Source organism: Mirounga leonina, unplaced genomic scaffold (assembly GCF_011800145.1).
Source record: "Mirounga leonina isolate KUSES-001 unplaced genomic scaffold, KU_Mleo_1.0 Mir_173, whole genome shotgun sequence".
In the NCBI taxonomy this organism is placed as follows: Eukaryota; Metazoa; Chordata; class Mammalia; order Carnivora; family Phocidae; genus Mirounga; species Mirounga leonina.
The window spans coordinates 23,554,084-23,580,796 of NW_023270447.1; the positions used below are offsets into that span (position 1 = coordinate 23,554,084).

The following is a 26,713-nucleotide window of genomic DNA, read 5'->3' on the forward strand; positions in this document are numbered from 1 at the left end:
CAATAGGATATTGCTAATTTTGACTCAGTTGCTTCTCTTTGTGAAGTGGACAACACATGTGTTTAAGTGAAAATCATCACAGTGAGACCACTTACTGTGCTGCTAAATGTCCCATAGAATACTTCTTAAAATTCACTAAATTCCTAAGATTCTCAGGTCACCCAAAACAAAAACAAGAAACAGCTCAAGACCACCACGGTCTTTTGGATTGGAAAGCCGGAACAACACAAATCTTTGCTGTGCGTGGAGAGGTACATCTATATTATGAGTGCTTGTATTAAATGTAACTTCTGTTTCACATATGCAGGTGCATGGTGTTTGATTTTGTTTTCTCAGTACTTGAAGTAGGCAGAGCTCCATGCCAGGCCTAGATAAAAGTTATATGTTCTATTTTGTATAATTTTATTCTCAACTACTTCGAATTTATTCACTTTTTATAGTTAAATAAAATGGACATAACTTGCATCTATTCATCTTTATTAATTGAGCACTCTTATTTAAATGGAATCAGCATTTATGCATCACTCTTACTATATTTACTACAATACGATTAATGACCCAAAGATCCAGTATTTTCCCATGTCTGGTTTTATTTCGCATTTGAGCTTCTTCGTATACATATTACCTCCCTACACACTTAAAGGATCTATAACATACTACTCTTTGATCTCTATGTAAGAAGCAATTTGCTAGGCTTCAGTGTCGGAGGAAAAGACCTCAGGATTGCTGCCTGGGAATGTGAAAATCTTTCCTGTGAATTTAGATGTCTGTTCAACGAGACTGCACAACAAAAACCTCACACTTTTATTGTTTCACGTGTTAATATTGCACTAAGTTTAACTGCATCCAAGACTGCACCAGGTGGTGTTTCAGTTCCCAAATACCTTAAAATTTGAATGCCTCAGGCAAGAAAAACTGACAACTCAGTAGGTACAAGTTGTCATATTTCAGGCAAGACATTGCCAAAATCAGAAGAGCCTTTGCTCAGTAAGGTTTTAACACAGATGCTTGGACAGTGCATTTCCGTAGGTCTTCATTAAACCATCGATATTAAACTGTTTTGAAAAATCACCACGAGCTGTCCCCCCTCCTCCTCTTTCAAAGCACTTTCTCGATGCCTAAAAATTCAAGTACTCTCTTAACCAAGTGCAGACCGAAATATTTCACTATGGATTTGAACAAGAGCCAAGAGGGTCGATGAAAGGAAAACTCCTCTATAAAAGGTTTATTGTCAGTGCTTTCTAAAGAGGTGGATTCTTCTAAAACAGGCTACCAACATTTTCACAAACATTGACGCAGCCTTCTCAACCTCTCCTAGACCTAAGATTGAGGTCCTTTTCTTTTAGGAATGCTCTGCATCTAGCCTTTGACCTTCTGGATAGCCAACTCTATCTAACTGCTCCCTCCTCCATCAGTATAACGTATATTATAAAAAGGAAAGGGGGGATGGGGTAGCTCGGTCCTCACGCTATTGGAAAAGTACTTGAAATTCCTTGCATTCCTTTGCATTTAACAGCATGTTTACCTAATCACTGGCTTATTAGGATTAACACAAGTCATTGCTTCAAGCTCATTCAGTGAAAACAAACTGACTCCTATAGACTCCCAAGATTTTTTTTCTCTGATCCCAACTAAGGGTGGATTTTTAAGTAGTTCGCCTACGCTTTAGGAGCAATATTGGGAAAATATAAAGTTATAAACAAGTGACCTTTTATAACACATTATCCAACCATACTTAATCTTGCCCATGGATTTAGATATGGGCAGCCTGGGTTATGGACTGTTTTCATTGAAGTTTCTCTCCTCTACCGAGGTGACAAGCCTAATAACCTAGTGATTAAAATGATAAATGACTCTACTATACCCACCATGCAGTGATGGGGTGATGGAGATCCTTTGGCTTTGAATTCTTAGGAAAATAAAGCATTATTATTTAAATCACAAATTTAGCTTCAGATTCCTTGTGCTTCCTACAATGCCTCATATTCAATACATGTTTTAAAAAGATCACTTTAAATGCAAAGATTTTTCTCAGCTGAAGATAAAAGCAATCATTGTCTTATTTTTGTAGGTTAGTTCCCTGCTCTTACCCTAAGCTCCTAGAACAGTTCCTGGCACAAAGTCGGCACTCAAGTAGTTCTGTTTGAATGACTGAAAGGATGCACAATAAGCTAGGCTCTTCCCAATGACTCTGGGTAGTCTCTAAAAATACTGAATGCCACACACGCAGGTATTAGGTAAATATTTCTTTATTAAATGATTAATTCCATAAATAAATTCTTTTCACTGAATATAAAATTAAAATCATTTACAAATTATTCCAGTATTACATTTCCCTTCCCTCCCCAAAAGCTACACTTTTGATAAATAAAAACATTCAGTCTTAAAACACCTGATTTCTGTTTGCAGTTTAGAGTGCAGATAGCTGCCTCTCACGGACACTCACAGAGTGTCACCTCCAGGAAGGGATGGAACCCCCTTCCCATTTACTTCTGTCAAAAGATGAAGGCTTTAACTGATCAACTAACCGTGTTTTGTTTTGTTTTTTTTAACAACTGTAGAACCGAAAGGAAAAAAAGCCTAGAGAAAAACATGCTTACCAAATAATTTACAAACAGAAAACAGAACGTCATCAACGGCACAAGCTCCAAAATGAAGCAGTAATGTGTACTCCAATATTATGAAGCGAAGTATTCTCCATTGTGGCTGCGTTAAGTGTCCGTCTGCACCAGCACCCTTGGCAGTTTCAAAATACCTCAGTACTACTCACGAATGAGCAGTGCATCCCTTCTACAATGAGTCCCTCACCCCCACCGCCCCCACCCATAGCTCCGTGATTCGGGCCCTCTTCTCCCCAGTTCCGGTCACCCGGGTAGCAATTAGTCCCTAAATTTGTGAATGTCGTTGAACAGCCTGTAGAAGGGAAAGGCCGCCTCGTTGGCATGCGGGCAGTTGTAGTTGCACTTGCAGGACTGGACCATCATGACGTTCTTGGAAAACGCCTCCCCGTCTTCGCAGCGGAAGCGCATCTTCACGGTGCGGGTCTGCTGAGGCGTGCAGCACCGGCCGTCCACGCACGAGCCGCAGTACTTGGGCCGGTACTTCTTGACGCTCGAACATCCAGCGTAAGTGAACTTGACAGGTTCGGGGGATTTCTTGGTCTTGCTGCATTTCTTGCCCTTCTGTAAGAGAGGAGCGAGAAGGAAAGTTAGGAACGGGGGCTTCTCGTCCTTGGACGAGAGGCCCGCATCTCGGCCCAGCTGCCTGCCGGGGAGGGGGCTACCAGCACCCCCACGAGCTTACTTTCAGGCTGCCGTACATGGGCAGGCCACAAGGCCGCACTTCACAAATCCGGGTCTCCTTCACCAGGCGACATTCACGGTTGTCATTGGTGACTCGTGTGGAGATCCCAGTGCCGCAGGTCTTGGAGCACTGGGACCACGAAGTTGTTTGAACGATACATTTCTGGCCGTGTAAAGAAGGGTTGTATAGGATTCGAGGTTCCGTTCCAAAAACTAGAGACAGACAAGAGGACAAATCTCTCAGAGGCACACTGACCCCAGCACGTTCAAGTACTCATTTCTACAAAGCTCCGAACTAGGAATGTGTTTCAGCACAACGTCTTTCAGGCTCAGTCTCAGCTTACCTGGGAGCCGCTTCAGGGAGCCACCTTTTCCAACGGCGATTAATTCATTGTTTCTGGTTAACTCCACCTCCGAGGCATCGAAGGCCAGCCCCTTGCCCAGGAGGCCATCCCTGTCGTCCACGGGGTCCTTGGCACCATCCTCGTCACAGACCCACTCCTCACAGCACTGCCCGGTAACTTTGACCAGCCGGGGGTTGGAACAGCCCAGGTTGGGGAGAGAGAGTTCTTGGGGACACAGAGGAATGCAGCCTACAGCGCCGTCGATACATGTGCACTGATGTTTACAGTTGGGCTGGAAACTTTCCCCGTTCTGGTAGATTCTGGAGTTATATTCACAGGGTCTGCCCTCTGACTGAGCTGCAAAGAGCACCGAAAGAGAAAGGGAAAAGAGGATAAAGTTAAGATTCCCAACCATGGCCTGAAACGCATACATATTTTCTGCTGTTAAATTCAATTTATGGTAAAGTTCCCTACAATTCCTCGGGGACTCCAGACCAGAACAATAAGTTAGTCAGGAATCACTTTTCCGTATGCGCTTTTCGTTGGGCCCAGACACACTGAATTGCATTCCAGACTGCTGAAATCATGTGCCTTTCTGCCAAGCTACCAACAACAAAGCATCACCATACATGGTCTCAAAATTACTAAACTTCTGGACTACGAGGACTATTATTTTTTTAAAGGGGCCAAACCACAAGCATCTTACCTCTGCAGATCCCCTTCAGAGCGGTGGAACTGGCGCCGAAATTGCATTCCAGCCCCTTGGTGTGGTCGCAGGGCTGCATTTTGCTGCAGTCCTCGTTGAGCTGCTTGGCGCAGACCTTACAGCAGCCGCAGTCGTCCCGGACCAGCCCGACTCCTGGGGCGCACTTGGGCGCCTCCTGGGGGCAGTGGCAGGCGGCGGGGCAGGTGGAGAGCGCCTAGAGGGGGAGAGAAGAGAAGGCACGCGTGAGACTCGGCGCGGTTCGCAGAGGAGCCCAGGGAAGGGAGGGGGGTGGAGGAGTTCCTCCGACCCTGTCCGCACGGGGTCTCTGATCCTGTCCACCCGGCCAGTCCGGGCGGCTGCGTCTGCCAGCAAGGCCCCCGACGCGTCTCCGGGGGGGGGGGGGGGGGCGCCTAAAGAAGGCCCCCGAACTTTTGAGTTTAGTTTTCTCTGCTGGGGGCAATCTGGGGAAAGGGGAAGGACCTGGGAGAGCGGATGGGGAAGCGGAGGCAAAAGAACTCACCAGCCTGGCCAAGTGGAGAAGGGTGACGGCGAAGGCGAGCGTCCTGGCCGTGCGGGAGCTCATTGTGGCGCGCAGAGTCCGGACGAGCGCGGAAGCAAAGACGCCGACACACTGGTGCGCAGCGGACGGGGTCGGGTCCCGGGCTCCGGGCGGCGGGAGGCGGGTCGGGCTCCGGTCCGGGCGGCGGGGCGGCGGGCCTGGTGGCAGGAGGGCGAGGGCCGGGGTGGCGAGCGGGCTGCAGGGGTCCTTCTGTTGAGGTCCTTCCCGAGGAGGCGCGAAGGGCGCGGGTGCTGCTCGGGGGCGCTCTCGCTCGCGGTCTGCCCCAGCGCCCAGAGCCCGCCTTTTATACGGGCCGGCCGCGGCGCCGCGTGTTGCAGTGACGTCGGCTCTGTCTGCGAGTTCCAGAATTCTCAAACATCTCAGGAATGCTGGTTGGCGCGGGCTGCTGCCAAGCGCCTCCCCTGGCTCCGTTGCACCTTTTTTTTTTTTTTCCTTTTCTTTCTTTTTTTTTGGTCCTGGATCCGTCAAGAAAACAATCTCCCATTTTTTCCACTTTAAATAACTACTTCTATTGGGGAGGGCTCTTTCTGGCGTGTTGGTGGTGAAAGTGGTGGAAGGGGCGAGGGGGGCGAGTTCAGAACTTTGCCTGCACTGGGAGGGTGGGAGGACCTGGGAGGGAGGAACAAAAGTGGTTTTGTTTGGTGATGCCGAGTTGACCGGGCAGCCCTGGAAGCCCTCACCCGGGAAGGCAGCGAGCTGTTTGCTTGTTTACAGAGAAGGTGAGAGTCAAGTTATCTATTGAGAGGTGAACGGGGAGGGGGAGTGCGTCTGTGAGCCAGGACTATTTGTGGATTTCATAGAGGCATGCTCGAATCAAGTCCCAAAGCTTTGGCATGGTGTTTATTAGCCAAGTTAAGTGTATTGCAAATTAATACCCGCACTGGCATTTATGAATGAGAAGAGGAAAAAAAAAATCAACTTCCCCCACTGTCTGGCAGATTCCCAGGCAGAGGTCTTCCCCCTTCCGCCCCCCTCCCTTTTTTGGTATGTCGTACTTGTTTGTTTTTGGAGGTTCCCACTTTAGTTCCAGCCCACTGCCTGGGTTGGAAGTCCGAGAGGAAACGAACGCAGGGAATTCTCCGGGAGGCTGACTTCTACTTCCTCACGGATGCGGGAGACTGGGTAAGCCCTTCCAGCCTCCCTCCGCGGGCGGGAGGCGATGCTAACTAAGCAGCCAGCCAAAAGCCGGGGGGGACCACCTTGCAGTGATTTGTCCTGAGATCATCACCTGTGTATACTGCAATGCCAAACCAGATTCCAGCACCATTGTGCCCAGTGGATCTAAAGCTAAAAGTTATGTGGGGTTTTTAACACATTTCCTTGGGACCACTTAGAAGCCTCCCATTCCAAATGGATTGCAATGCTTTTCTAGTCAAGTACAAAGAAATAGATTAGAATATAATGTTCTGCAGTAAAACTGTTAGCAGAATATAAGATCCTATTCTGTCTTCCACACACTCAGTAGAAGACTCCCCTACAAAGCAATTTGCTTTAACATCATCAATATCATTAGTGTGATTGATAAATTTTCCCTCAAAATTTCAAAAATTATCTTCTTGTGCAATTTTAATAAAAACATACACAAGTAATTATGCTAATCTTTCTTTTATATGTGCTCTACAACTCTTCGTCCTTTTTAAAGTGTAGGGCTGCTCAGTCTTCACAATGTAGCAGTCTTGCTTAAGAAGTCCTTCAGTGCCAACTTTTCTGTGAATGACTCTGGTAATCACAATGAGAAGCTATTGCAGTGAAAACATCCTCCAATAAAGAGAACTGTGGCAGGAAAGATTTAAGTTTCATTCATTCAAAAGTGCCCTTTCATAAGTCTAAGAGGCTTTTGCTAGTTGGGAGTAGGATCTCTAAGGCTTTGTCGGAGGGGGTTTGGGGTGCGGGGCTTACTTTTCAAGACTATGGCTTGTCAGGTGCTATGCAAATAAAGAGGAAAATCTGGGCCCTACTTCGTACTCAAGACAGTCCATCCATTATTATTTGGAACACTTTTTTTTTTTCCTGCATTAAAGCTTCATTATTGTTTCCCTCTTAATGAAGTGACTAGGGATGGGGGTGAGTAGGCGCAGAGGGTGGGAGGAGGTCGTGGGGAGAGAATGGAGAGGAGTGTTCCTGGCTTCTGTTGTGGAGTCTTTTCTATTTGACTTCATGGTTGTAAGTATTTCCAGATGGTGAATCAGACACCAGACGTAACAATATTTCCATATTTGGGTATAGCAGTAGCCTGCGTTTTTAACATTTTTCTGCCTCTGTTATCCAACCACAAAGCATTCTTGACAGCTTCAAATGTTGTTAAATATAGACTTAACTTCTGTTCCCAGAGCAGGAAATTCTTCGGAATTCCTTGTTTTTCACGCAATCTGTCTATCATGATTTAAAATAAAATTATAGTGGATGATCCAACTGGCCGGTGGATATACCTTGCTCTTTTATTGAGGGGGGACGGAGGTCCGCAAAGAGATTCAGTCTGCTGCACAGCTTTGAAACACAGGCCATTCCAGAGATTCCTTTAAAAATCAGATTAAAGTTTTCTAACAAGGGTGTGTGGGTTTGTTTCTGGGCTTCATTTGGGGACTCTTGGAGGATGAGTTTGTCCTAAGGAGAAACTTAGAGAACCTTACCATCAGCTACCCATTTAAGGCAGGGAGTATGTTGTTGGGGGTGGGGGGCGGCTGGAGCAAACAGGGCCAGGAGGTGGGGGAGAGGGAGAGACTGGAGGAACCTATGTGCACAGCCTTTCCATATACTATGTCCTGGTGCGCCTGCTAGTAAACGACAGCATCAGATGAGAGGACTGCAGCTCCTCATGTCCAGCTTAAGGATGGTCCAGAAACCCCAGATGTCCGGTCGCCTTCTCACCTCCTCTGCTGAGAGCTGCAGATCAGTTCACGTTGACAGATTAGAGGGGAAATGTGCAAATGTTTATGGGTAAGTGTCTTCGGATGCTAATTCTGCATGGCTCTTTTGCTCTTTTTCCTCACTCCCTCCCTGCACGGGCGCCCCGTGAGGGAATGATGAGCCCGTGTTGTTTCCTTGGGCTGCAAGACACAGAGAAGGAGCTGCTTGTCTTCGGCAGCTCCAAGCTTTGAGCTGAGTGATGGGGACATTTCTCACCCGCTGCTGCCAGGGAATTTTAGGTCACCAAAAGAAGGGTTCACTGTCTGGCGGTAACTGAGAATAATAATCACCCTAAAACTGCCAACTCCTGTTTCCCAGCCCTAGACCAGTGGTTCTCAAACTTTGGCGTGTCTCAGAATCACCTGGAGGGCTGATTAAGAGACTGATTGCTGGGCCCTACCCCAGAGTTTCTTATTAGCTACATTTCTAACACGTCCCGAGGTGATGCTGCAGCTGCTGGCCCGGGGAATCACACCCTGAGAACCACCGCCTTGGACTGTCGGAGTGCCTCTACAGCGGTGTGTCTGCGCGGGCATGTGCCCTCTTGGTCAGGTCCTCGCCTGCACACCCAGTCTCACAACTACACTTTTTATAGCCACTTCAATGAACAGAACAATTTATGGTGACGGCGAAAGGTCAGCTTTAAGGTGGCGCCCCCGCCATCCTTTCCCTCCACCCCGCTCCGGGCCCCCACCCCCACCCTGTGGAGTGACGGTAGGGAGAGCCAGGGGTCATCGGGCTGGCCGCGGGACCTGGGTGGCCGGCGCGCGGGGAGGGCCTCGGCTGCCCTGGGGACCCCCGCGGAGACGGCGCGCAGGGTCCCCGCGGCGGGGAGACCGGGGGCTGGAGCGGTCGGCGCTCCAGGGCCGCTTGCCGCCCGCCGCCCCCTGCCGGCCGCCGGCCCGCGCGCCCGAAGTCGCGGCGGTGGGCAGGACTCGAGGTTTCCGGCGGCGCGCGCCGCAGGACGCTTCCAGCCCCGGCCCATATTTGGTGAAAGTCTTTCAAGACTCCGTCATCCAGGTCCGGGGGGCGGCGGCGGCCCCCGGAGCGGGCCCAGAGACCGCGCGACCGCCGCGCTGCCGCGGAGCGCGGGCGCCGGGGCCTCAGGAGCTGCGGGCGGGCGGGACGGAGCGCGCGCGGGAGACCGCCGCGGCTCGGCCGCAGCCGCAGCCCCAGCCCCCCCTCCTGCGAGGGCCCAGGCCCACCCCGCGCTGCGTGGGAGGCTGGCGCGGAGGGCGCCGCGGCCGGATTATGTCACTTTTCCCGTCCACCCCACTGTTGACTCGTCCTCCCAGCGGGGCAGCGAGTTGCCGCGTTGTGCCAGACTTAGAGGGTACGCCCAGGCGCGGGGGTGTGGGTGTGTGTGTGTCAGAGGGTGGCGTTTGCTCCGACTTCGAGCCCACCCGAGAGCAGGGACATGGAATTGACTCCGGGGAGAAGTCCCAAAGGGCTGGGTCCTTTTATCCCGAGAAGGGAGAGAGGCTAGATTCGCTCTCGGCTTCTCTGGGTCTCTCACAACCCTTTCCTCTCTTACTCATCAGCCAGTCCCAAGGCGGGGGGGGGGGGGGGGGGGGGCGCGGACCCCTGGATGGGAAGCCCTAGCTCTGCTGTCCACTAGCCTGCCCCCTCCGGTAAGCTATTCATCGTCTCTGGACCTTGTATCCTTCACCCGTCCTTTGGGAAAGGGGACCAGTAGGTAGTAGAGCAGGAGTAGCCCTTTGCAGGGCTGTTTCTTGCCATTCCCTCCTAATAGTAAAAGAAGCAAACGCTTACACCAGCTTACACCACTCTCTGTCAGGCACCGTTTTGAATGCCTGCTGTATGTTGACTCACTGAATTCTCCAATGCCCCATTGAGGCAGAGCCTCTTGTTAACACCATTTTCTATCTAAGTGAAGAAATGGAGGCACAGAAGGTAAGTGGCTAAGCAAAAGACCCTCAGCTAGGAGGTAGCGGATTGGACACAGGCGTCTTGGTTCTAACAAGCCTCCTACTTAAACATTGTGCATACTGCCTATTCCCCATCTCTTCGGACATTCAGGCCTGTCCCCTCTCTGAGAACTTTATCTAACTCTATCACAGCTTACCCAGATATTCCAGGATAAATGCATCAGATAGAAAAATAGTTGATAAGCTAACTGACCCTGTGCTAACCTCCGAGAATTGCCTAATGTACTGGCTCTTGGGGAGGAGGGGAGAAAGGGTGTTGCATTTTAAAAGGAAAAGCCTTAATGCAAGTAAGTTTATATAGTGGGCTTTTAAACAATTTGGCAGGCTGGTGGGGAAGATATCTGGGGTCCCCACATGGGGACCCTCTGATACCTCACCAGCCACACTGATCAAGGAGTCTCAATGTCTGGTGTAAGGCTTGAGCTGGTAGAAATTGCATTTGTCACAGAGTTTTCAAGGTCACTTACTTGATAGCTTATCAGTCTGAGTGTGCCTTACGGGTTGAATATGTTTTTAACCTGTTTTTTTCTGCTAGACATTATGAATATAATTATCTAGGTATCTGAGGACAAACTGATTATCCCCTTTGAACCCCGGATTTATTCAGAGCTCCTGGCGTGTCATGGCACTAGTGACATCAGAGAGAGGGCCTTAACATTGACCTTCCCGTGGAGGACTCTGCCGTCTGTCATGGAAGTGGGTACAAAGTGCTGTGTGGACACTTCTCTGCCTGGGGAGTGAGGGTGGAAATACTCTGAGTCTGAAAGGATGAGCAAGAATCTGAGACAGGGAAAGACATTTGGGACAGAGGGAAACAGAGCCTTGACCATGCATGACGAGGGTGCATCTAGTGTGCCTGGACCATAGGATTCCTTTGGGGAACTGGCAAGAGATGTTAACTAGGATGGTCTGCAAATGGCCTGACCTGTCATAACACTGGGACTCTGGTATTTGTGAGTCATGTGAGGTTTTGCCTTGGTTTCCTCATCTATAAGATAATGGGGTTGCCCCAGCTCAGGGTACATGCACTGAAGGGCTCACAGGGGTCAGACAAGTAACAAAATGCCATTTCAAGGATTAATGGTGGCTCACAGTAGGCCGCGGCACTGGGGAACCATGGTGATAGTGGGGACCAACCATGCGGGTCTGAGGGGTTGATAGGTGAAAATGTAGGTCCTGCGTTTGCCTGTTTTCTCATTTTTTAGAGGATATCAGCGATCTGGATTTTTCTGTGAAGTCCTTTAATTTTTTAAATGTTGACAATTAATTAAAACAATGTTAAAAAGCCATCTAAGTTAATTCTAGGAAAATCAAAGAGGGCAACATCTGGGGGCTGCCAGTCGTGATCTCTGGCCTGTATGACTTTAGAACCTGTCCTGCTCCAGCATTCTGTTACTCCCAACCACTCACAAACTAATAGCACCCTGGGCTCCAGGTTTTAATTTGTCAGGTTGACAAGACTTTCGTTTACTTAAGAATCAGGGCTGCCACTTAACTCAATTGTAGGAGTTTATACTTTATAAACAAAATTAGAATGAGTCTTTTTCTTATTTTCTACTTCACTCACTCCCAGACACTACTGAGTCTCCTTCTTTCTTCTCCCCCTGAATTTATGTTATAACCAGCTGGCATTGTCTTGGCAGCATGATAGGAAACACTTTTTTTTTAGGGCGTCTGTAACCAGTGGGAACTATATCTGTTTATTTCCTCCACCTGGCGTTTGTCCACAGGAAGCTAGGCATTTCTAACCCCCTCACCTTACAGAACTTATTATTTGGTGATAACACAGAAACATTTCATTGGAACAGACTAGAAGGCACCTCTCCCACTCCACCCGCAATCCATCTTCTAAACGTGATTGAGCAATCTGATATATATTAATTATCAGTCACTATCAAATGGCTCCAGATGCAAACGATTAAGAATTAACTTCCTCTTGTGTTTTATTTCCAGAGATACCTGTCTCTTAATTGCCTACTTAAAACCACCCATACCACATTCAGAATTTAGAAAAGATTTGATTTGGGCACAGTACTTGAGCACCCAGATCCTACAGAAAAATTGAAGCAATTTATTCTTGCAGATTTTTGCTGGTCTGAGGACGAAGAACAAAGGAGGATTCCGGCTGTTGGGCTGATTATGTGAAATAAGACATAAGACACGTTTAATGCTCAGCAGGATGCTTGGGACATAGTAAGTGCCTAATAAATTCCAATTACTGCTACAGCTAAGCCCCATCATTATCTTCACTTTTATTACAATTAGCATAGAATGAGCTAGCCTTATCCTCTAGAGAATATTCTGCATTCTTTGGACTAGATGAACTCAAGTTATAAAAACATTTGATAAACAGTATATAGATGAAGTGATTGAAAAAGTCCATGCAGCCCAGTTCTCTGGCTTGCACTGGAGTCCCAGTGACCATTTAAGAAAGCACTTGAGCATTGCCTGTCATGGAATTGCAAATTTGCCTACAGGCAAAGGTGAGCCCTGTGACATTTTGCCTTGGTTTCCTCATCTATAAAAGATACTGTGGTGGCCCCAGCTCAGGGGTCATGCACTCAAGTGCCCCAGGGACCAGCCAGGTACAAAACACCATGCCTGAGGACTATTGGCAGCCGGCTCCTGGCCTCAGCATATGGGAGCCATGGGGATAGTTCTATCTATGGGACCCGGGTTTTGCCTGCCAAAGACTAGGGAGTTAGTACATATAGATGAGTTAGTGATTTTAACTAATGTTAATACCCCTATTGGTTATAGTATTCCATTTTATGTCCGTTTAAATGATTAGAAAACTGAGGCTTAGCTAGCTCGCATCAGTAACTGGTGCAAAGGCACAGAGCTGTTGAGGGAGAGCAGAGGGTCTGTCTCCAAAGGTTATTCTTTTAAGGAAGAACATGGGAGGGACTCCTGGGTTGCTCAGTCGGTTGAGTGTCTGCCTTCGGCTCGGGTCATGATCCCAGGGTCCTGGGCTCAATGGAGTCTCATATTGGGCTCCTTGCTCAGTAGGGAGCCTGCTTCTTCCTCTGCCTGCCGCTCCCCCAGCTTGTGCTCTCTGTCTCTCTCTCTTTCTCTCTCTCTCTCTGACAAATAAATAAAATCTTTAAGAAAAAAACAAAGAACATGGGATTAACCCTCCATGAAATCTGCATTAAAGTTTAGAAACTACCCCTCAACTTCTTGACTTCCCCTAACAACTGACTGTGGATGTTACTTAAATATATTTCTAAATGTTTCTTGGACTCATTTGGTTTTCAGTAATTGTGGGCCCCAGTTTCTTCACGAGAGTCTGGTAATGAATGAGTTAAACCATAAAAGAGGGTTCCCTCCGCACAGGGACCCTTGCCTAAGCTTGCTCCGATTTCCTCTGGAGAAAGAGATGTGTCAGAACAAAGGAGGAACTCAGAGATTGAGAGATACTTCTGCTGTAACTTAGTCATCAGGATCAACTTTGTTACTTGAGGCAGACAGAGCCGCCACCTCCCACAACCATCGGTCACCCTTGCAACAGTTACTAAGCACGGAGCCCTCCAGGCACCCACCTTGAACACCTTGTGTCTCTGAGACTTACACAAGTGTCTCTCAGCCTTGGATGTAAGGGTGGGGGTGGGGTGCCCAAGGTTAGGACAATAAGTAAAAAGCAAAGAGCACTTTGAGGCTAGTCCCAGGCATTTCTTTTAAATCTTATACCCCCTTGCCTTTGAGTAGGTTTTAGCTCTCCAAAGAAAAGTGTTTTTAAACAGCCAGTCTTTGTGTGTGTGTGTAGTTGTTTCTAACTTTTTTTTTCTTTCTTTTAAAACTGAGATACCATTGACATATAACATTATATTAGTTTCAGGTGTACAACATATGGTCCAATATTTGTATATATTGGGAAATGTTCACCACAATATGTTTAGTTAACACCCATCACCACACACAGTTACAATGTTTTTTCTTGTGAGGTGAACTTTTTAAGATCTACTCTCTTAGCAACTCTGAAATATACAACACGGTATTATTAACTATAGTCACCATGCTGTACATGACATCTCCAGGATTGATTTATTTTATAACTGGAAGTTTGTACCTTTGATCACCTAAACAGTCAATTCTTAATGGACAAAGATAATATGTTTTCAATGCTTGAATTTCTGAGACTCTGGGAAAGGCTGCTGGGGAATGATAACATGTAGAATATATACTGAAGCATTGCAGATCCAGAAGATTGGTGATTCAGGTCAATCCTATCAATATGGTATGTGTGCCAGGCTTTGTGCTAGGTGGCAACCCAAAGAGAAATAGTATCTAGACTTTGCCACCATGGCTCTCGCAAAGGGGGGAGGGGAGAGATGTAGATGTTGATGGAGATAATACAATACAGTGATCTATGTTCTAGGTGCAATGCAACCAAGGGATGTCTAGTTTAGAGCCCCACCCCTTAAAGATGAGAGGACTTGTTGAGTTAGTAAATTCTGATGGACGGGCGGGGTCAGGCACAGCTCTGCACAGGCACTTGCATACACATTCCCCCTGAAGGTGGCAGTTTGTAGAGGACGTGCACATCTTCGCAAGACATTAGGAAACACCCGAATGTGAGAACCTTAAAAGATGCATTGATTACAAACAAAAGCAGCCCTTTGGGTGCCGGTGGAAATTCTTATTGCGATGGATCCTTCTTTCTGAGAGAGGAGGGGAGGGAACTGACATTTATAGGACACCTGACACGAGCCAAATGCCTTAAAGGTGATCTCACGGGATGTTCAGGAAAATCCTCTAAGATGAACATTTTAACATCTTTCTAAGCTTAGAAAGTGGGGATTCAGAGAAGTTAAGCAACTTGCCCAACACCAGGCAGTTAGAATGTGACCAAACAGGGATTCTAACCCAGTCCTGTCAGACTGCAAAGCCCATACCCATTTGCATTTCTGCGGCACTGTCCTGACTCTCTGAGTTTCCTTTTATGAGTGTTTCCTCTTTTTCCCCTTTCTTGTATTGTTACCACCTCACCTTTATAGAGCTAGCCTTTCCCTTTTTCTTAGCACTTTCAGATTCATTGATGTTGATGTCTTTGAGCCACTGGTGAGTCTAGCTTCTAAAAGGAGGTGCAGACTGAAGCAAATGGGATCATTACCATCTTGTCCACATCATCACCACATCGTTATAATCAGAGAGCCGGCATGGTGACGTGCATCTCCACTTACACCTGCTTCCTTGCTGGGCACTGTGGAGAATGATTTAGATGGATGTGATTTCTGTTATCTGGGGGACAGCTGACAAGTTCCAGAGGACGTGGAGTTTAATGAGAAATAACGAAGGAAGCGTTATTTGGGGATTCTGTGTTTGAAGGACAGAAGGGAAGTGCCAGGGCAGTCAGAGCCCGCAATCGAGGGCTGTGTGCAGGCTCCCTAAAGGCAAGGCAGTAACAACAAAAGATAACGGGAAAAGGGCAAGTACAAAGAGAGTGAAACTCAGAAGGAAGCCAGGGGACTATACGAAGAGGGTAGTGGGCCGGTGCACTGAGGCGCGCGCGCACATGCACACATTCATATGCTCCTGTGTTGCGGTTGGTGAGGATGGGAGGGTTGGAATGAGAAGATCATAGTGAATTATGACGTCCCCATGGATTCATTTTCTTGTTACCACAGTCGATCTAGATTTCATTCATCTTTCTTTTCTCTGGGCTTTCACCACGTTCTAGGTCATCGTTCTACTATTTTGAGGGAACCAAAAAGGGCCTACTTTCATAGCTGGGCCATCAATTTTCAGGGGTTTGCAACCCTGAAAGCTGGGGCTACAGAAGGAGGTAGGGGTGAGGATGGGAAGGGGAGCAAACTCGGGGAAGCCTTCTGAAGTGGCATAAACTGAAAATTGAGACAATTTCCACTTGAAGTCACCTCTCCACTTATGAATCATTAACCATCTGGAACCAAATGCAGTTAATTTAGCACCACGTTGGAAAGCTTATAACGTGAACCACATTCCAGGGCCCGGGCATCCAGGTTTTAATCCTTTGTAAACGCCTCTCTTTTGGAACACAATTTGGTGTCAGTACATAGGAACTAAGAATTGTGCCAACTGGTGAGTAATCGCTCTCTGCTTTCTTCCAAAGCACTGTGGGAAAAGGATGGGCAGACTGGTTCAGATAAAACCCAGTCCCACCCAAACTCTCACTGAAGACTTGAAACAAATCCATTTTTTAAATGTTTTTAAAATCTAACTGAACTCAGAGAAATGATAATAAACCTCTGTTCTTTGCTTTCAACTTGGATCTGAAGGCTTGCTTGTTTTGTTTTTCTAAGTCTCTGGCTATCACACTGGGTTATAATCCTTTAGTTTGTGCTTGCCTTTTAAAGGACATTTAATAAATGATGGCACTATGCTAGGTTTTTTTTTTTTTTTTTAAGATTTCATTTATTTGAGAGAGAGAGAGAGAGTGAGAAACAGCATGAGAGGGTAGAGGGTCAGAGGGAGAAGCAGGCTCCCCACTGAGCAGGGAGCCCAATGAGGGCCTCGATCCCAGGACTCCAGGATCATGACGTGAGCCAAAGGCAGTCGCTTAACCGACTGAGCCACCCAGGTGCCCACATTGTGCTAGGTTTTGAGGATACACAGATGTGGTCCCTGACTTTGAGGACCACATAGGCTAGAAGTGGTGAGAGCGTGCGTAAATAATGTGTGTGAAATACTGTGTAATAGATCCCTTCATAAAGGTACAGTGTGCACCTTTACTGTACCATGGACCCATACTAAGGGTGAGGGTCACTGCACTGGAAAGTGTTGCTCTTGGAACTTCCACTGATTCCTCTGCAAACTTGGAAGAACAAGCAATGTTTTTCTCTGCTTGAATTTAATTGACTCTGCTTATGATATAGTATCAACATGAGCCTTGGGAGTCCTCTGACAACCTCTCATTAATAAGGGTTGGATATTTTTGTATCAAATGCCTTTCCACTTCCCTTTGATAAGCCATCCAGGTATTTAGAGCCTTTTGGGTAAACTTACATCTTCTGGTGTTCTAATGATAACTAGGGGATATGTGAATTATATTTTTGGCCTTAGCTGAAATGGTGCATGATGAATCTCAAGATTGCTGTTTTATAGTTTTAAAGGTGATCCCAGTTATTTGAAGCTTTTTTCCTAGGCAGTTGACTACAGTGGGAGTGGACAAGGAGGGAGAGCATATTGAGTAAGAGGACTGTACTCCAGAATTCTATTACATTGGTGGCATTTTAGAGAATTGTTTAATTTGATTCCACCATTGTTTGTGGTGTGCCATCTGGTGTTGTTTCCTTTCTTCTATTTACTTTGGCTTTAGTTTTCTCTTATTTGTCAAGTTTCTTAATGTGGAGGCTGAGGTCACTGATTAAGACTTTTTTCCTTTCTGTTATAAGCTTTTAGTGCTATAGATTTCTCTCTAACCCTGGCTTCGACTGCATCCCACAAATTTTGATATGTTTCTTTTATTTTCATTTGGTTCAAAGGACTTTCTAATTTCCTTTTTGATTTCTTTTTCACTTCCGAGTTATTTTAAAAAGTGTGTTATTTGGGATCAAACGATTTGGATAGTTTTCAAGTATTCTGTTATTCTAGTTTAGTTTAATTGTGGTCAGAAAATAAACTGTGTATGACTTGAATTCTTTTACATTTATTGAGACTTATTTCATGCCTCAGAATATGTTCTGTCTTGAAAAGAATACCTCTGCTGTGTGGGTAGAGTGTTCTATAAACGTCTGTTAGGCTAAGCTGTGTGAAAGTGATGTTCAAGTGTTCTGTATTCCCACTGATTTTTGTCTACCTAGTCTTTGGGTAAATAAAAGAGTAGTATTGAAACCTCCAACTGCAGTTATGGATTTATCTATTTTTCCTTTTAGTTCTGTCAGGTTTTGCTTGATATATTTTAAACATCTGTTATTAGGTGCATAAACATGTAAGTTTGCTAAATTCTCTTGAAAAATTAACCCCTCTATAATTATGAAATGACCTTCTGTGATACTTAATTTTATGTGTCAACTTGACTAAGCCATGGAGTACCCAGATATTTGGTCAAACCTTATTCTGGGTGTGTCTGTAAGGGTGTTTTTGGATAAGATTAACATTTGAATTGGTAGACTGAGAGAAGTAGATTGCTCTCTCCATTGTTGGGGAGGGGGAGGGGGTGTTGATCCAATCAGCTGAAGGCCTAAATAGAACCAAAGGCTGAGTAAGAAGAAATTCCTCCTACCTGAATGCCTTTGAGCTGGGAACATCTGTTTTTCCTGTCTTTGGACTTGAACTGAAACATCTCTTCTTCCTGGGTCTTGAGCCTGCTGGCCTTGGGACTGGAACTACACCATCAGTTCTCCTGGATCTCCAGCTTGCCAGCTGGAGATCTTGGGTTTTGTCAGCCTCCATACTCATAGGAGCCAATTTCTTATACTAAACTTCTTTTTTTTTTTTTTAAGGGGGGAGGGGCAAAGGGAGAAGGAGAGAGAAAATCTTAAGCAGGCTCCACACCCAGCTTGGATCGGTGGGATCTCACAACCCTGAGATGCTGACCTGAACCGAAATCAAGAGTTGGACACTTAACCAACTGAGTCACCCAGGTGCCCCTAAACTTCTATATGTATATGTTTGTTTATATTATATATATTGATATAATGTATATTATATATGTATGTATGTATTTATATGTATATATATTTCCTATTGGTTCTTTTTCCCTGGGGAACTCTAATACATTCTCTTTATCCCTACTGATATTATTCACTCTGAAATCTACTCCCAACTCCAGTTTTCTTTTGATTAGTGTTAGCATGTTATATTTTTTCATCTCTTACTTTTAATCTATGTGTGTCTTTACACTTAAAGTGGGTTTCTTGGGTGCCTGGGTGGCTCAGTGGTGAAGCATCTGCCTCTGGCTCAGGTCATGATCCCAGGATCCTGGGATCGAGTCCACATCTGGCTCCCTGCTCAGCAGAGAGCCTGCTTCTCCCTCTCCCTCTGCAGCTCCCCCTGCTTGTGCTCTCTCTCTCTCTCTCTAAAATAAATAAATAAAATCTTTTTAAAAATAAATAAATAAAGTGGGTTTCTTGTTTTGCTTGTTTATCCAATGTAACAGTCTCTTTTAATTGAGGTGTTTAGACCATTCACACTTAATGTGATTATTGATGCAGTTAGGATTAATCTGTCATCTTGCTGTTTTCTACTTGTCCCATCTATTCTTTATTCCTCTTTTAACATTTTTCTTTCTTTTTCAAACTGTATTTTTTTTTTCAAGATTTTATTTATTTGTGAGAGAGACAATGAGAGACAGAGAGCATGAGAGGGAGGAGGGTCAGAGGGAGAAGCAGACTCCCTGCTGAGCAGGGAGCCTGATGTGGGACTCGATCCCGGGACTCCAGGATCATGACCTGAGCCGAAGGCAGTCGCTTAACCAACTGAGCCACCCAGGCGCCCCAAACTGTATTTTTTTAAATAATTCTATTTTACTCCTTTTATTGGCTTATGGGCTATAACTCTTTGTTAATTTCAGCGGTTGCTTTAGGGTTTACAGTATACATTTTAAATCTATCACAGACTACCTTCAAGTGATTTTATACTGTTTCACATAATATGAGTACCTTACGACAGTACAACAGTACTTCTCCCTGAAGCACTTCTTTTAATGTTTCTTGTGCAGGTGTGCTGGTGATGAATTCTCTCAGCTTTTCTGTATTTAAAAAAGAATTTATCGCATTTTCCTTTTTTTAACTTTTTTATTTTGAAATAATGTAGACTCCAGGAAGTTGCAAAAAAAAAAAATATTAGAGTCAGTCCCATGAACCTTTCACTGACCTTTCTCTAATGGTGGCATCTTATAACTGTAGTACAATAAAACCAGGAAATTGACGTGAGTACAGTACTGTTAACTAGCCTACTTACCTTATTCAGTTTTCACCAGTTGTTTCATGTACTCATTTGTGTATTTTACCTTCATATTTGAAAGTTATTTTTACTGGATATTGGACTTCTATATTTCCAGTCTTTTCTTCCATTAAAAGATGTCTCACTGCTCTGGCTTGCGTTGTTTCTGATGAGAAGTCTTTTGACATTCTTAGCTTTATTCTTCCCTATGTAATGTATCATTTCTGTGGCTTCTTTTAAGAATTTTCTCTTTATCACGAGTTTGAAGCAATTTGATTGTGATGTGCCTTGTGTAGTTTTCTTATATTTATTGTGCTTGGGATTCTAGGATCAATGGGTTTATAATTTTCATCAAATTTGTAAAAATTTTTCAGCCATTATCCTCAAATATTTTTTGGTCTCACATCACACTCCCTCTCTGCATTTAGGAGACTCCATATTAGGTCACTTGAAGTTTTTCCCAACTCACTGGACTCTCTTATTTTACTTTTAGTCTTTTTATTCCTCTATGTGTTTTATCCTGGATAATTTTTAAAGCTATGTCTCAAGTTCATTTATCTTTTTTTTATGATAAACATAATCTGCTGTTAATCACATTTATTGTATTTTTTTTTACATTTATTATATTTTTCATCTCAGACATTCTATTTTCAACTCTAGAAGCTTGATTTGGGTCTTGAAAATATCTCCATGTAGCTACACAGCAGTTAATCTTTTTATGACCTGACCTTGTTGAATATATGGAATATAGTTATAATAACTCTTTTAATGTCCTTTTCTGAGAATTTTATCATATGTGTCATTCCTGGGTCTGTTTCTACTGAATGCTTTTTCTCCTCAATATAGATCATATTTTATTATTCATTTGAAAGCTTGGCAATTTTTGATTGGATGTCAGATATTGTGAATTTTATTTTCTTGGGTGCTAAATATATTTATATCCCTAAAATTATTCTTAGATTTTATTCTGGAACATAGTTAGGTTACTTGGAAACAATTGAATCCTTTCAAGTCTTGTTTTTAAGCCTTATTAGGGACCAGAGAGCATTTAGTCTAGGCTGAATTTGTCCCCACTACTGAGGCTAAACCTTTCTGAGTACTTCAACTGCTGTCCCCTGACTTAAGAAGTTTTTCACTCTGGGGGCGCCTGGGTGGCTCAGTCGTTAGGCGTCTGCCTTCGGCTCAGGTCATGATCCCAGGGTCCTGGGATCGAGTCCCGCATTGGGCTTCCTGCTCTGTGGGAAGCCTGCTTCTCCCTCTCCCATTCCCCCTGCTTGTGTTCCCCCTCTTGCTGTGTCTCTCTCTATCAAATAAACAAATAAAATCTTAAAAAAAAAAAAAAAAGTTTTTCACTCTGGCTGGTAGAAACACAAACTATTTCCAGTTCTGTGTGTGTTCCAATAATTGTTCCCTCCACTCCTTTTAGACAGTTCTTACCCCAGCCTTGGATAGTTCCTTACCTGAATGCACCATTCATTCAGTACTTAGTCGATGACACGAAGGCTGTGCTTTTCAGATCTTTTCTGTGCAGCTCTTCCCTGTTCAGTACTTTGCCCTATTTTCTCTAGACACTTTGGCTTCTCTAGACACCTGTCTCTGTCAGATCAACTCAGGGAGACTGCTGGACTCTGACAGGGTCCCCCTGCCTGAGCTGCAGCCTGGATATTCTTTTCAGGCAATGAGCCAGGGTAATTGTAGGTCTCATCTCTTTTATTTTCCCACTCTAAGCAGTCACTAGACTGTACTGTTTGATGTCCTATGTCTATAAAATGTTTCCTATATTTTGTCTGGCTTTTTTATTTGTTGCAGGTGGGAAAGTAAATACGGTCATTGTTTCTCCATTTTAGCAGATAATAGAAGTCCTGCAACTGGAATTTTGCTGAAGAAACTTTATTGGCTCCCTAGGGCTGCTATAACAAAGTATCACAAACTGGATGGCTTAAAACAGCAGAAATATATTCTCTCACAGTTCTAGAGGCTCAAAGTCCAAACTCAAGGTGTCAGCAGTGCCATGCTCCTTCCAAAGACTCTTCCTTGCCTCTCTTAGCTTTTGGTGGTTGGCTGCAACCCTCAGCGTTCCTTGGCTGTAGATGCATCACTCCAATCTCTGCTTTCATCTTCACATGGCCTTCTCCCTGGTGTGCCTATGTCTCTGTGTCCAAATTTCCTCTTCTTATAAAGGCACCAGTCATTGGATCAGTGGTGCCTTTGGTCCATTGGTGAACCCTAATCCACCCCAATCCAGTATAATCTCTTCTTAACTTGATTATATCTGTGTCTTAGTTTGGGGTGCTGTAACAGAATATCATAGACTGGGTAGCTTAAAAAAACAAACATTTATTTCTCACAGTTCTGGAGGCTGGCAAGTCTAAGATCAAGGTCCCCAAGAGACCCAGTGTCTGGTGAGACCACTATTCCTGGTTTGCAGATAACTGTCTTCACTGTGTCCTCACTGCAAAGAGAGCAGAAAGGTATTCCTCTCTCTCATGTCTCTTCTTATAAGAACACTGATTCCATTCATAAGGACTCCACACTCATGACTTAATTACGTCTCAGAAGCTCCATTTTCATACATCGCCCACATTGGCAATTTAGGCTTCAACATGAATTTGTGGGGATGGGGCCCATAAACATTCAAACATTCAGTCCATAGCAATCTACAAACACCCTACATCAAATAAGGTCACATTCACAGGTACCAGGAGTTAGCATTTTAACATATCCTTAAGGGGGGGATACAGTTTAACTTGTAATAGAAATATGTATTCTTCTTTTTTTTTTTTTTAATGTATCTTTTTTTTAAAGTAAGCTGTATGCCCAATGTGGAGCTTGAACTCATGACCCCAAGATCAAGAGTTGCATGTTCTACCAACTGAGCCAGCCAGGCATCCCTTTCTTCATTTTTTTATGTTTTATTAAGTTTTTTATTTTAATTTCAGTATAGTTAACATACAGTGTTATATTAGTTTCAGGTGTATAAATATAGTGATTCAACAATTTTATACATTGTTCAGTGCTCATCACCTTTAGTCCCTATCACTTATTTCTCCCATCCCCCACCCTATGCTTCTTGATTAAAGTATATTTTAAATAAAACAAAGGTGACTGATCTTTTGGGGAAACTGTTAAAATACTCTGCATTATTAGTTTATCTATAGATATCCTCAAATATTTATGATAGTTTCTTTTTTTTTCCTTTAAGAAGGAGATCAGTTTTATTTTATTTTTTTAATAAGATCTTCTTTATTATGAAAGTGATACAAACCACATTACAGCTGATACAGAAAATAGAGGGAATAATCAGCTATAATTTTATGATAGTTTCTAAATCAATTCCATATTTATCTTAATTATGATTTGTTAATACAATGAAATTATTGCTTTAAAACCATATTGGTTTTTTTAAAAAAATAAACATTATATATTTTTTGGTCTTCTGTTTCACCCTGAACCAAAGGGATTATTAGGGATTAACAGGGTTCAAACTGGAAATTGTAGGAATCAGCTGCTGTGATGTTATTTTAAGAGTAGCTTCTTGCCTGAGGATTAAAATATGTAGTCAATTAAATCTTCATTATTTGGAGGGATTAGAAGAAATGCTGCCAAATAGGCTGACCCTTGGTTTCATTTACAAATTCTTTTTAAACAAAAGCCAGAAAAGAATCACTCACATACTCATCCAGTCTCTAATAAAGTTTAATTCCATAAGCTAATATCATCAATGACAGAACCATAGTCAAAATTAGAACATGACTCATAGAGGTCTACATTCTAAAAGGACTTCCCTTAGGGTGATAATAAATGTTTAATCATCCATGTGCCCACAGATCCACAGGCTTTCTTTTTTTTTCTTTTTAAAGATTTTATTTATTTATTTGAGAGAGAGAATAAGAGAGAGAGAGAGAAAGAGAGCACAAGAGGGGGGAGGGTCAGAGGGAGAAGCAGACTCCCTGCGGAGCAGGGAGCCCAATGTGGGACTCGATCCTGGGACTCCAGAATCATGACCTGAGCCGAAGGCAGTCGCTTAACCAACTGAGCCACCCAGGTGTCCCCACAGGCTTTCTGAAGTGGAAGGGAATTCTGACATCGCCATCATCATACTTAATATAGTGTACTATTTTAATTGTCTGTTTATGTGACTTTCTCCCCCAGAAAACCATGAGACAACAAATACCTTGGTACTTACTTAACACAGTATAATGTACTAGGTTTTCAGTAAATATTTGTACAAGAGATGACAACAGGAAATGAGGAAGAAAGGACCAAACAAGTGAATGAATAAGGCCCAAATAAATTTAGCATCATGTCAATGGCTACACAGATAATGATAGGGTAGAACTAAAACTTGCTTTCCCAGTTCTCAAGTAGTTTTCTTTACCAAATCTCCTAAATTTATTATCTCTTTAAAACTCAGTTCTTTATCTACATTTTACTAATTTTTGTGAGTAATAATAGATAGCACTCTTACAGTACTTACTGTCTTCCTGGTATTTTTCTAAGTGCTTTCAATATAGTAAGTCACTTGATCTTTATAACAACCCTGTAAGATAGGCACTATTTTCCCTACATTATAGGAAACTAAAATACAGAGATGTTAAGTAATATGCTCAAGGTCACATGTCTAGTAATTGGTAAAGCAGAGATTGGAACCCAGGCAGTCAAACACTAGAGTCTATGTATAAACCACTGTGATACATTCCCTGAAATAGAGTCACATTATCTTTTTGTTAAAGTTGTGTGAGGAAAAATAATACTTAACAATACAAAATAGCATAATACAAGTTTTATTGCACAAAGAACATATATGTTTTAAAATGTCAGTTGATTTAATGTTTAAGATGCTCATTATGTTTTATTTTCCATTGAAAGATACAGAAGCAATAGAAAAAATAATGCTTGTAAACTAAAATTATTGAGAAGTAAATTAAAGATATTCCTTGGGTAGTAGTTTGACAGGGTTTTTATACACAATATCCAAAAAGTCAGAATTGATTCTTTGTTTCTCCAAGGAAGTTAAGAATTACTCTTTTTAACCTTTTCTTCATAGTTCTAAAGTGAAAGTCATTCTAGTGCTATTCATTTTTTTTAATTGATTGCTCTAGGGTTTGCAATATACATTGTTAAACTTATCACAGTCTTCTTTCAAATATTATTATGTGGCTTCATGCATAATGTAAGAACCTTACAACAGTATAATTCCATTTCCCTCTCTGATCCTTGTGCTATTGTATTATATATTTTACTTCTATGTATGTTTTAAGCTCCACATGCCTGGTAATTCTTTTTGCTTCAGTCAACTATCTTTTAAAGAAATTTTAAAATGAGAAGAAAAGCACTTCAAATTTATTCACATATTTATCATTTCTGATACTCATTTTTCCTTTGTATAGGTCCAAATTTCCATCTGATATGATTTTCCTTTTGCTGGAGAAACTTCCTTGAATGTAATTTTGTAGCTCAGGTATGCTGATGATAAGTTCTCTCTGCTTTTGTTTATCTAAGACAGTTTTTATTTTGCCTTAAGTTTTGAAAATTTTTTTGCTTCCCCATCCCCCTTTGGCACTTAGAAGATTTTATTCCATTGGCCTTTGGCTTGCATGTTTCTGAAAAGAAGTCAGCTGTCATTCATATTTTTTTTGTTGCCTCTAGGTAATCAGTCTTTTCCTCTGGCTGGTTTTAATTTTTCTCTTTATCATTAGTTTTCAGCAGTTTGGTAATCATGTGCCTTGGTGCTAGGTTTTATTGTTGTTTGTTTTTGTTTTTATCCTGCTTGAAATTCATAAAATTTCTTGGATCTGTGGGTATATAGTTTTTGTCAAATTGGAGAAATTTCTCACTATATAATGCCTTCACATATTTTTCTGTTTTCCTACTCCTCTCCTGGGACTTCAATTTCACAGCTATTAGACTGTTTGCTGTTATTCCAAAAGTCATGAAAGTTCTGTTTGTTTTTTTCTTCTTTTTTGTAGCCTTTTTTTTTCCCCTCAGTGCTTAATTTTGGATATATTCTAAATTGTTATACCCTCAAATTCACTATTAATTTTTCTCCTGATTCTGAATCACACTTTCCTGCTTCTTGCCATGTCTAGTAATTTGCTTTTGGAAGCTGAGTACTATAAATATTATGTTGTTGAGTTTCTGTATTTGTTCTTTCTTTGGGTAGTGCGGCTTTGTTTTGGCAAGTGGTTAAGTTACATGCAGATTAGTTTGACCCATGGAAGGCCTTATACTTTTCTAAGGCACGTATAGAGTAGCCTTCTACTAAGATGTGACTCTACTGTGTCTGTACTGAATGATCTAGAATGTCACTGAGGTCTCTACTAGTCAAAATTAAAAATCAAGGATGCAATTTAAAAGAAGCTGGTCAGGATGGCTTCACTGAGAAGGTGATGGTTTACACATAAATGCTATTCTTTTGCTTTTCATTGCTGGAGCAGTGGATGTGAATTATTCTGATAATATTGGTATATAATATGAAACTGCTTTGCAGGTCATAACATTTTATACTTTTACCAACAGTTTAGGAGAATGCCTGCTTCACAATATCCTTGCCAAGTGTTTCCGTAGTATAGTGGTTATCACAATATCCTTGCCAGCATTGAGTATTATGTTTAATAAATTATAGTCTGATCTCTTGGAAGGAATATTATGCAATCATTAGGATCATGTTTTTTGGAAACTAATGACTTGGGGGAAGAACTCTCAAACCAATGTCAATTGAACAAAAATAGGATAAAAAGTTTTATATACATCAAGCTCTCACTATTAAATAAAGATCATATATATTTTTGTTAGTAGCATTTATCTGTGGATAATGGGGTTATGAGAAATTTTTATATTATCATTTTTTTAGTATAATCTTGATACTAAAAACTTTAAAATGTGAGGTATTTGATAAACGGGTTACTCTGAACATGGAAATACTTGAAAGCAAGAAAGTCTACACACGTAGAAACCATATGCCCCCAACAAACTATAACTGGAGTCACATCTTTCAGTCTCTGTATTCATCAGGAATCCTCTGATAATGGAGCTGTCTGTCTGAGCTATCAAAAGGAATG

At 43.1% G+C, this 26,713-nt stretch overlaps 3 protein-coding genes across 3 annotated transcripts in view; 2 read left to right on the plus strand and 1 right to left on the minus strand.

Annotated features, from left to right (window-relative positions):
- Positions 1–2,542: 2,542 nt before the first annotated feature.
- Positions 2,543–5,205, minus strand: CCN1 (cellular communication network factor 1). Its single transcript, XM_035018129.1, has 5 exons — positions 4,873–5,205; positions 4,353–4,566; positions 3,647–4,003; positions 3,304–3,515; positions 2,543–3,182 (listed from the first exon to the last, which is right to left on the minus strand). Exons 1-5 carry the CDS (start codon positions 4,933–4,935, stop codon positions 2,880–2,882), a joined length of 1,149 nt encoding a protein of 382 aa, XP_034874020.1. The 5' UTR covers positions 4,936–5,205; the 3' UTR covers positions 2,543–2,879.
- A 452-nt stretch (positions 5,206–5,657) lies between these two features.
- The window catches only part of LOC118019205, a 103,521-nt gene continuing 82,465 nt past the window's right edge, over positions 5,658–26,713 (plus strand). Inside the window, exon 1 of the mRNA XM_035018136.1 lies at positions 5,658–6,054. Within this exon, the coding sequence (XP_034874027.1) occupies positions 6,041–6,054 (14 nt within the window). The 5' untranslated portion in view covers positions 5,658–6,040. The remainder of the gene's footprint in view (positions 6,055–26,713) is intronic.
- The window catches only part of DDAH1 (dimethylarginine dimethylaminohydrolase 1), a 238,556-nt gene continuing 220,708 nt past the window's right edge, over positions 8,866–26,713 (plus strand). Inside the window, exons 1-2 of the mRNA XM_035018134.1 lie at positions 8,866–9,172; positions 11,872–11,981. The gene's annotated coding sequence lies outside the window, so the exon portion shown is untranslated. The remainder of the gene's footprint in view (positions 9,173–11,871; positions 11,982–26,713) is intronic.